At 47.6% G+C, this 11,222-nt stretch overlaps 1 protein-coding gene across 1 annotated transcript in view; it reads left to right on the top strand.

The window, feature by feature from the left end:
• The first annotated feature begins 272 nt into the window (after positions 1 to 272).
• The window catches only part of ARMH4 (armadillo like helical domain containing 4), a 105,938-nt gene continuing 94,988 nt past the window's right edge, over positions 273 to 11,222 (top strand). Inside the window, exons 1-3 of the mRNA XM_065404248.1 lie at positions 273 to 1,710; positions 4,842 to 5,090; positions 7,075 to 7,305. Of these exons, the coding sequence (XP_065260320.1) occupies positions 273 to 1,710; positions 4,842 to 5,090; positions 7,075 to 7,305 (1,918 nt within the window). The remainder of the gene's footprint in view (positions 1,711 to 4,841; positions 5,091 to 7,074; positions 7,306 to 11,222) is intronic.

The following is an 11,222-nucleotide window of genomic DNA, read 5'->3' as shown; positions in this document are numbered from 1 at the left end:
CTAGGTACTCGAGCACACAGAAATAAAATGAAACCCAGAATGCAGCAGGAATGAGTGAAATAGGTTGTGTTTATAGCCGGGATGGGAAAAAAGTAGTGGCAGTTCCTGACTGGCATCCTCACCACAAATTACCTTAGAGACTATTAACCTGTCCCATTGTCAAGGTGACCCACTTACCTGCATTTATCTTAATTTAAAGTGTTAATTTGAAGCATGTAAAAGTGACACATTTGTATATTGTGTTTTTCTTTTCCTAGGACTCACTTTCTGAAATGATCAACTCTGCAAATTTCTGTGCACATCTTTCTTCCGATATGAGCAGATCAATAGGATTTCACATTTGCATGGTCCTATGCAGCATCCTGCTCAGCTCCACCAGCCTGCAATGTCTAACCTTTCAGAAACCGGAGAAAGACACAGTATGGGTCCAACAAACTGCATTGGCAGGGAATGGGCTAGAAGACAAGAGGATGAGCATGCAAAGCTTGGAAAATAACATAGGCCCTTCTGAGCAATCAACCAGTGTTGCTGTCTCAGAAGAGCCATCTGGAGTGTCAACAGAGCCATCTGGGACTTCGTTAAACAAGATCTTCACCGCTAAAGGAGAAACGCAGCACACAAGTCTTAGTGATAATCTTTTCATAGGCAGTCAGAGCCTCGATGTTTACCCCCCTACAGTGTCAATGGTTGTGGCAGATGAAAGTGAGTTCAGTCCCACTGGCTCAAGCAAAGAGTCGAGTGAAAATGGGCTACTGAAGGCCATGCTAACTACAGCTTTGACTACTCTCAATCCGGACATTGAGGCTGATGTGCTCAGTAGTACTGTGTTCAAGACGACAGTAGGGGGTAGCACAGAGGCCGGACATAGTTTTATTAGTGACCTGGATAAGCACTTTTTTAGGATGGATGCTATAGAAGGAGGGAAGAAGGCAGATGGTAGTTCCGACCTCTCAGCTACACCCCAGCTTAGCAATGAAGAATTGCCAACTCTGCACCCCAGAACCCAAAACTTAGAAGTGGTGAGTGACTACCCCACAAGCCCTTTACTTTTGGCTCATCAAACAGCTGATTCTGAGCCTGGAACACTGGAGCCAAATGTAGGGAGCCCTTTGCAGTTGACAGATGCCCGTGCCTCTGCCCTCACTGCGAAACAGACATTTGTATCCACTGATGCCTCCCTAAATTTGGAAACAAAAACGGACAGCAGGCAAGGGAGCTTGCGAGTGGCAGCTAGTGCTGTCACAGGTGCTCCAGCTGTCTCTGTACTGAGTGATGATTGGGATGATACAAAATTAGGAACTATAAGTCAGGTAAGAGGCTCAAAGCATGAGGAGGAAAAACAGAACGATGTGATAGCGGAATCTCCTTGGACAACGGGAGGAGAGGATGATGAAGATGATGTGAAAAGAGGCATGCCGTTTACAGCTTCTGCATATGCAACAACCGTGAAACTAGAAAAAAACATGTACCCTGGGCCAGCACAGGTGTCAATGCAGGGGGAGGTGATGCCAACAGTTTCCGCTGGCCAAACTTCTGTTTATCTCACAAGTCCCTTGGCAGAAGCTGAAGTGACTGCTATAAACACAAAGAAACATACAGAACCAGTCACAATGGATGATAGGAAAAGTGTCTCCTTGTCATTGCCAGAGACTGTTACTATGACGGACACAAAATCCAATAGCTTCCTTATCCTGGGAAATTCATTAAAAGGTAACTTGCCTACCCACATTGAAATAAAAACCTACACTTGCTCTCCAACATGGGTATTGGGAGAAGCACCTTTGTTATTGATTTGTCTCCTTAAAATCAAAGAACAAAAACGAACAAAGATGGCTTTGATTTATAGCTAGAGGCTAACCTGCATCTGCAGTATAAATGTTTAAAGGGATGCTGTTAAAGCTATGAGTAACAGCTAAGATTGCTAGAAATGAATGAAATGACTAAATATACTTTTTTCTGTGCATTTTGAGCTTTTGACAGCACCTCATGTATAATCATAGAATCGTAGAACTGAAAGGGAGGTCATCTAGTCCAATCCCCTGCAGTCATGGCAGGGCTAAGTATTATCTAAACCATCCCTGACAGGCATTTGTCTGACCTGCTCTTAAAAATCTCCAATGATGGAGATTCCACAACTTCCTTAGGCAATTTATTCCAGTGCTTAACCACCCTGACAGTTAGGAAGTTTTTCCTAATGTTCAACCAGTTTCACTCTTTTGTTGATGATCAGTTCAAGCCTCCCAAACTGAGGTGAGATCACTCTCATGCACTGAGCTGATATGTATGCTCTACCTCATGACCTGGGGAGAGAATGTATACCAGCAGCAGAAGCAGCAAAGCTGAAACTGAAAAGGCAGAAGCAGACGGACACATGGGGGTTAGAGCTGTGCCCGAGTGTCTGATGAATTTTCTCTCTATATAACCATCACTGGGGGAGGAGAAAGAAAATATAAAAACTGTTTTAAGGAGACTTTAAAAAATTTCTGTGCATAGAACACCATTTATATACTATCAAAAACTTGGGTGGGGGGTTTGTTAGTAAAAAATTCAAGTTGACACTGTCCCTTTAGTGTATGGGTATGTGTGTATGTTTGTGTATTCCTGCATTCACTGTTCCATAAAGTAGGAACTTCAGAGCTTCTACTGGCGCCATTCAGTCTATGGGCCAAATTCAGCCCTGGCGTAAGCAAGTGCAACTCCAGTTGGCTTCTGGGGTCGTACCTGTCTTTAAATTGTGTGATGGCTGTAAACTTAAATTCAAGTGCTGGGGGTGTGAACACAGTGAAGCATCTTCAAGCCAGGTACAAATGTTTCTGTAGTCAGTTTTATCTGTAGCCTGTGACTTTGGAGAATCTGAAGGCTCAGTGCAATGATTCCACTGGAACAGCAAGAGCAGGTAATGGAGGGCCTGGAGCCACTGATGTTGTCTTAGATGATGTGGGAATGGAAGAGTTGTTGACCTTCAGCCTCTTCGTCCTGGAGCAATTGCTGCTGCTCAAGAAGTTTGCAGACAGCTCAAAATTCTGTGATCTGGCTCAGATTCATTGGCAGTTTTTGTGAGCTTGCAGAGGCTCTGGTTATAGGTTAGAATTGAGTCACATTGGGAAAACTGCCTGGGCACGGATTGCACAGAGGTAGTCTAGGCCTTCCTTGGGTCTGTGCATAGCAGTTCCTCACAGCTGTAGTATTTATATTCAAGAGGAACTAGACAGAACAACCAATGCGTCACTGAGGGGGGAGTGTATTTTAAACCATACAAAACTGAAAATGAGAAAGAAAACAGATTCCTTCCATGGAACAGTGCAACGGTGCTGATGAACAGTGGATGCTGCTGTTATTCTTTGTTGTTGTTGTTTTATTTTTTAGTATTACCGTAGTGCCTAGAAGCCCTAGTCATGGGGTAGGACCACATTGTGATAAGTCCTGTACAAACTCAGCCTTCCCACCTCAAGATGTGCAAAAAACTTGACACCCCACCTCTGCGCCTGGAAAACAAAACAAAGAAAATGTTTGTGTTTTGATTCTGCTTTTACAGGAGTTTAGTATCAGTGGGGTAGCCGCGTTAGTCTGTATCCTCGTTGTTTTTACAGGAGTTTGTTAATCCATTACGTTTAAGGCTAAGATTTTGTCACACATATTTTTAGTAAAAGTCACCGATAGGTCACGGGCAATAAAGAAAAATTCACAGAAGCCGGTGACCTGACCGTGACTTTTTCTGAAAATATGTGTGACAAAATGGGGAGCTGTGGAGTCCCCACAGCACCCGCAGCAGCTGCAGGGGCCCTGGCTTGGAGTTCAGGAGGCCCCCTCCACCTGTGGGGGCTCAGAGTTCCAGGGTCCCCCACCACTTGTGGCTAGAAGATCCAGGGGCCCCTGCTGCCTGTAGCAGCTGGGAGCTGTGGGGTACCCCCTGCTGGCAGTGGCTCAAAGCTCCAGAGGGCCCCCACTGCCTGTGGTGGCCGGGATCTCCGGGGTACCCCCTGCCCGCGGCGGCTCAGAGCTCCTGGTGGCCCCACCGCCTGTGGTGGCTGGGAGCTGCGGGCTACCCCTGTCGCCCAGGAGCTGTGGGGTATCCCCACTGCTCACAGTGGCCAGCAGCTGTGGGGTACCCCCACCACTCCTGGCAGCTTGGAGCTCGGGGGCCCCACAGGCGGCGATGGTACCCTGCAGTTCCCAGCTGCTGCTGGTGGTGGGGCCCCCGGGAGATCTGAGCCACCGCGGGCTGAAGTCACAGAGGTCTCTGGAAGTCACGGATTCCATGAGTTCCGTGACGTCCGTGACAAAAGCGTAGACTTAATTATATTCTGTAGTCACTGTGAATTATTGCTCTAAACTGGTTCCCTTTGTTTATTGCTCTGTGGATTATCCCAAATAATAGAGCTAGTAATGTGTAAAAATACCTGTGGTGGTGTGTTTTGTTTTGTTTTAAGATACTTTTTCCAGAATTGGGGGGGTTTAATACATTTTTGAGAGCTGATTATTGATCTTTTACTAATCACTTAGGGCCTGATTCTGCCAAGCTCATTCACACTGAAGAGTGCTTTAGGTTCTAGTCCTACTCTGAGCGCCTCACAGAGCTCATTGCAGGCTCAAGGCCTTATTTAGTTATTAGTTGCATTTATCTGAAGGGAGCTCCATGTGGAGTAAGGGTGGCAGAATTGGACCCTTATAGGATAGGAAAAAAACCAAACCCTTTAGTTGTTCCCATTCAATATTTCTTTTACCTCTTCCTTTTTGCTTTAAATTTCTTGTAACTTTTTTGGCTAGGGAGTTCCACAATTAATATACAAGAAGTCGGTGGTAATTTTCAAAATCAAAGCTGAAAAACGTTACTGCCATAGGTGTTACTCAAGAGACGATGACAGCCAGTCAAGAAACTGATGCCACCTTGCCAGTCATGACACCAGCATGCTTTGCTGTACACGAGACCACAAGTGAAGCAAGCGTGACAGAGGAAGAAAGCAAGGGGGCAACCCTGATACCAACTGTTTCTAGTGTAGCCCAGCTGTCGAAAAAGTCAGAACAGTCAGCCACTACTGTCGCCTTTGCTGCCACCCATTTGTCTATTGCAAAAACCCCAGATGCCGAAGGTAGGGTTTTCTGCTTTCATTTCATCTATAAGCTTTACTTTTTTCTTTAGGATAAATAAAATATTACTGATCTTGTTGTTCCTGTGCCAGAAACAACTTTAATTGAGATGTCTCCTGCTGCACATTATCAGCTCACTATTCTCATTGCAAAACAAGCTTGCCCTGCTAGAATATTTGTGGTGTATTCTCCTCTCCATGGATTGGTTCGGTTGTTCTGGGGTCCCATCTACCCTACAAAAATCACAATGTTTTGTAATTTGGCTATGGCCAAACTATGTTGTAACATATTTTTGGCTTGCTACTGTGACTGGGGAAAAAACCCTGTTTACAATCATATTAGAGAACCAGGTTTTAACCTTGGTAGATACCTAGATTAAAACCTGGTTCTCTAACATAACTGATTTTTCTTCTCCTCACAAGCAAGAATCAACCATCATATAACATGCTTTAGCCACAGCTAGGTTTAAATACGGTGATTTGGGTGGGGGCAGAGTGACACCAGAAACTTCAGCTAGAGCAGAAGGTGGCTGCTGGCTTTCGTGAGTGAGGGTTCAGGGAGCACCCTATTCTTGTGCTCCTCCCTGGTTGCCAGTTCATTTCAGAGGCATTGGCCTTTGTCTTCCAATCCCTAAGTGGTTTGTGTCCTTGCTTCTCTAGCCATCACTCCTCTTAAACATGTCAGGGTATGCAGGCCTCTTGGCAGTGTGTTATGGGCAAGGAGATCAAAGGCAGCTGAGGTGGAGTTCATGGGAGTCAGATGTGTCAGATTAGCCCTCCTCTAATGCAGCCACACAGGGGCGCAGAGGGATGTAAGAACTGCCCATGTCTTCTGTGTTAGTGCTGCCTCAGTAGTGGCTCTGGGTGCAGGGTGAAGAGCAAGGACTCCGCTCCTGATACTCTCACCCACAAACTAATGGGTGGAGAAGGATGGAGAGTGAGCAGGGATGCTCCTCCCACCTGCCCTAGCGCAGCTGGGAGCTCTTCCTTGGACAATATGGCTACAGTCTCTCCTTCCTTGGGACTGAGCCCAAAGGGATGTGAGACTAATTACTAGCCTTTTGTTGTGGGGAATTATTGAAAGAGCTTTATCTTTGGCAGGCATTTGATGGGATTTTCTTTACTGTATCTACTGGGTTTCCTGATGGACCTTCTAAAGCCTTTAGGGCTGGATTCTGGCTCCCCCAGAAGTATGCCCTAGCGGTGGTATAGAGCTGCAGGAGGACTCCTTGCTAACTTAACCAGAATTCCTCCTGGCAGCAGCCAGGGAGTGCACACCCACTGCATGAGAAACTCCGTCACCCTTGCAAAGAGTGCGGCCTAGGTTCCCCTTCACACCAAGCTAGTGCTGCAAAACTAACTAACCAAAAATCCAGCCAAGGCGTTAATACAGTAGAAACCACTTATAATGAACCACCACCAATGGCAAATCTAGCCAGGGAGTCTCCTTTTGCTTTGGTGCTCTACAGTGTGAAAACTGCCGTTTGGGTCAGAGTGAGGTTGTTTGGTAGGAAAAAAATGACTCCTTTCTAAAAAAAAATGACTCCTTTTTAAGAGTCCCACTGTAATTAATTTGCTGTTAGAGTTTAATTATAAATTTATCATCCCTAATATTTTATCTCTGCAATAAACAATTAGATCTGTCTCTTGGTTCATAACTTGATTTATGCCTTTGAAGTGCTCCGATCTTGCCTCAGTGTAGTGACTGGCATCCCCAGAAGCAACATAAAGTAAAACTAACAGAAGGCTTGTTACAGGAGATCTCCCACATGCAGAGAGCTGTCCCTTGGGGAGTACTGGGTTTCATTCATTGCACCATCTCGCAGAGAGAGCTTTGTGCATAAATGATAACTGAATTTAATAATTCCTTTTTGTTTAAAGTTAAGCCTCCCTTTAAGAATGAATTCTTTAATAATTACTGGTATTAATGCTGCACAGTTGGCCTGCAATAATTATCGTGGTGGGTATTTATGCTTCCTGTTTTCAGTAGTCTTAACAGACCTGGTCACTGTCTCAGATGAGGAAGCAGTCACTGCTCTTCCCGAATCCTCAGAGACCCTTGCTGGAATGAGAATGCAGGTGGAGGAGCTGACCCGGAGAACTGCGACCCTGGCAACTCCAGCTTTGATGGCATCTTCTGTAAGGAGAACTGTTGTTCCATCTGTGAGGCGGATTAGCACAGCTGTCACCTACGGATTGGACCGGCTGGAGTCGGAAGGTACACATGCTCTGAAGGCTAGCGCGCAGGCTGGTTTGGTGTGAGATGGTGCGCCTGAGTTAGGATGTGGTACTTGATTTTTCTTCACTTTTGTAATTTTGACTGGGAGACAGATCTATGTACATTTCTTACAGGTGCAAATAAGGAGAAACAGGAAAATGTATCCCCCTTTCCCAGGGACACAATGGACAATTAACACTGTGCATTGTGCAACTGAGCATAATTATTGATTTTTTTGATAGAACTGTATGCTGGAACAACTTGAAGTGCGGGGGAGGAGGAACATTCCACGACATCCCAGTACTACTTGTTATTGGTGATGATAACCAATGGTGTAAAGGCTCATTTTGGTGCCTCTGTCCTGCACAAGTAACACAATGACCATAATAATGTATTTAAAACCATATTCAAGCAATTTGACCCCCCCCATATTGAAACCCAGTGTCTTCCGCAAAGAGATGCTGTTAACGCTCCTGAACAGCGTAAGGAAAAGAGACAATCTTGAGCCCTGGGTGCCTCGCAGTCATAGAATCATCGAATATCAAGGTTGGAAGGGACCTCAGGAGGACATCTAGTCCAACCCCCTGCTCAAAGCAGGACCAACCCCAACTAAATTATCCCAGACAGGGCTTCATCAAGCCTGACCTTAAAAACCTCTAAGGAAGGAGATTCCATCACCTCTCTAGGTAACCCATTCCAGTGCTTCACCACCCTCCTAGTGAAAAAGTTTTTCCTAATATCCAACCTAAACCTCCCCCACTACAATGTGAAATCATTACTCCTTGTTCTGTCATCTGCCACCACTGAGAACAGTCTAGATCCATCCTCTTTGGAACCCCCTTTCAGGTAGTTGAAAACAGCTATCAAATCCCTCCTCATTCTTCTCTTCTGCAGACTAAACAATTCCAGTTCCCTCAGCCTCTCCTCATAAATCATGTGCTCCAGCCCCCTAATCATTTTTGTTGTCCTCCGCTGGACTCTTTCCAGTTTTTCAACATCCTTTTTGTTGTGTGGGGCCCAAAACTGGACACAGTACTCCAGATGAGGCCTCACCAATGCCGAATAGGGGGGAATGATCACGTCCCAAGATCTGCTGGCAATGCCCCTACTTATACAGCCCAAAATGCCGTTAGCCTTTTTGGCAACAAGGGCACACTGTTGACTCCTATCCAGCTTCTCGTCCACTGTAACCCCTAGGTCCTTTTCTGCAGAACTGCTGCCTAGCCATTCGGTCCCTAGTCTGTAGCAGTGCATGGGATTCTTCTGTCCTAAGTGCAGGACTCTGCACGTGTCCTTGTTGTCCCAGTTCAGGGAGAGGGGGGTGTTTAAAAAGATCCATACTGGTGCAACGAGAAATTAGTTAAATCTTGAAGAGCCAGCGCTGCCCTTCAGTGTTTAATTTGTAACGAAAGGGGCTCAAGCAATGTTTTTACTTTCGTAACTGACGCAGCAAGCCCAGAGGTGTCGGGGCTATGAACTGCCAAGCCTCGAAGTGCCGGGGCTCAAATTAAGCACTGCTGCCCTTCCTCTGAGCCCACCCCTTATCATCGCCTCCAGTATTGCTCACCCTCGCCCCTTCCATGGCATCCATTCTACCAGCCACTCCCGCTCCTCTGCTGCTCTCCATCCTCCCTTTTCGATTCCTTGATCTCTGCCTTTCCTCTACCCTCACACCTTTGGCTCCCCTCTCCCACTGTTAGGAGTGCCTCACCCAATCCCAGGCCTGTATTTCCCCTCCCCTTCGCTATCTCTTCTCCTGCTGTGCTGAGCTCTGCCGGATGAAACATTGTGACTGCGCCATCATTGTCCCTTCAGCTCTAATTAAGTCCCCGGACCGCTCCTGAAACCTCCCTCCCTGTCTCTCATTCTCGATCCAGGATCTTCCCTCATTACTTTAAAGACAGGACTGACACCATTCAGGAGGCAGGTACCATTTCCCTCTCCAGGCTGTTCTCCTTCACTCCAGTCTCCCACATCTCCCTCCTTTTGTCTGCTTCAGCTCTTTTCCTTCCCATGTTCTACGCTATCATGATCCATCCCTTCCCTGGACTTTCTCCCCAACCCCCAGCTTTCAAGCGTGTTTTTATTTTCCCTACTACTATCCCATCTCCCATCTCCCGTTTACCTCCAAGGGAATCTGGCCTGTTCTTTTGGCAATACAAGGTGTAGTGTGTGTGAGGGGATGGGGGAGTGGAGCTTAGAAAAAACAACAGGAGTTTGGGGAAGGTTAAGGGGTGGAGTATTTAGGGGAAAGTGAGTGGGTTTAGAATAGGCAGGGTGTGGTTAGGGGATGAAGGTTCAAAGTGGACCTGGAACGACTTATTTCCAGACTCTTTAAAAGTTGGGGGTCTCTTGAAGCTGTAGCATTTTTGTCCTGGGCGGGGGGTGTTTAACTGCACTCGGATCCTTCACTCTGTCTGCATAGGGATAAATGAGCCTGTTTTCTGCTGTGAGAAACCCTTTCTATTGGGCTCCCGCCTGTTCCTTTTAAACAACCCGAGACCTAGCTCAGTACCTCATTCAGTTATAAGAACAAAGTTCCTGAAATGCATTCATACCAACTACTGATTCGGTCAGTAGCTGCAAGCGGCTTCCTTAATGACTACATCAACCTACAAGCCTGAGGGTCTTGTGGGATACCCAGTTTCTAAGCAATGAAGTCATCTCTCTCAGTGTGGTACATGGCTGTGGCTAAGCAGGCAGCTCTGGACCGGGTTGTCAGACAGTTCACCACTGGTCAGCCAGGATTTTTGAGGTTAACCTCATGGGCAACGGGTGAAGCCCTTGGGGATGCTAGCCCCCTGCCTTGCCTCTTCTGGCCGAGGCCCCGCCCCTACTCGCTGCTCTCAGCCCCCCCATGTCCCTGGCCAGGGTGGGGGTGTGTGGGGAGGCTGAGACCTCGGGCCCAGTTGGTGTCGAGCTCTCAGCCTTGGCTGGGACCGCGGCAGAAATCTCTGCCCTGGCTGGAGCTCTGAGCCTGGAGTCTCTCCCCCGATCCACCCTTGGCCCCACCCATAGCCCCACCTTATTCTGCCCCTTCCCTGCCTCCCCACCCCGCCCATGGCCCTGTCCCCTTTCCGCCCCCATTCTGCCTTTTCCCCCTGTGGCCCCGTCCCCTGCTTGCTCCCCCCCCCCCCCACTGCAGCCATGAGACTGAAAAGTTCTGTGTCCCCGCCCCAGGGCTGTGGGGGGAAAAATTTTTCCAGGGTCCCCAAATCTGCCACTGCCCCCTGCCCGGCAGCACTAGGTTTGGGGAGGCTTAGCCTCCCCTAGCCTCCATTACACGCTGCCCATGGTTAACCTCCTTTCTCTCACACTGGGGCAGAGCTTGCTAACGTTGGCTTTCCCCGTTACCAACCCGCTAAAGTGGGCCATGAGCTATCCAGGGAAAAGCTTCCCTCTTCACAGGAGGTTAGCTGCTCCAATTGATAGGAATCGATAAGGTTTTCACCTCCCCACTCCCTTTGTTCTGGGCTGTGTCTTCTCTGTATAACCTCTTCTGCCCTCTGCCTAATGGCTACTGGAGGGCAAAGCATGCCCTTCCTCTGAGATGGGAATGGCACTTGAAAGGAAGCTGCTGGTCCCAGCTTCCCACACCAACTGTATCTGGTTAACTCTTTTGTGTCTGGATACATGACACCCTCACACACCTCTCTGATCCTGCCACTTGCCTGAGAAGTGACCATCCTCAAGTGGCTTCCAAACTCAATTCTCCCCTCTTTTTAACAGCTATTTATCCAGAGGACGGTTTGTCTCTAGAGCCCAAATGTAAAATGGTGCCTGTGATGGGTTCCCCCCGGGGCATCACCTGGAACTGGGGTACCACTGAGCCCCCTGACCCACCAGCCTGGGCTCCCTCTCACACTGTACTGCTGTGACAAGCTGCAAAGCCCTCCAGCCTGCACTTTCACCAGCAT

Source organism: Emys orbicularis, chromosome 4 (genome assembly GCF_028017835.1).
Source record: "Emys orbicularis isolate rEmyOrb1 chromosome 4, rEmyOrb1.hap1, whole genome shotgun sequence".
In the NCBI taxonomy this organism is placed as follows: Eukaryota; Metazoa; Chordata; order Testudines; family Emydidae; genus Emys; species Emys orbicularis.
The sequence above is the reverse complement of the archived record's forward strand: the minus strand, read 5'-3'. Positions and strand labels throughout refer to the sequence as shown.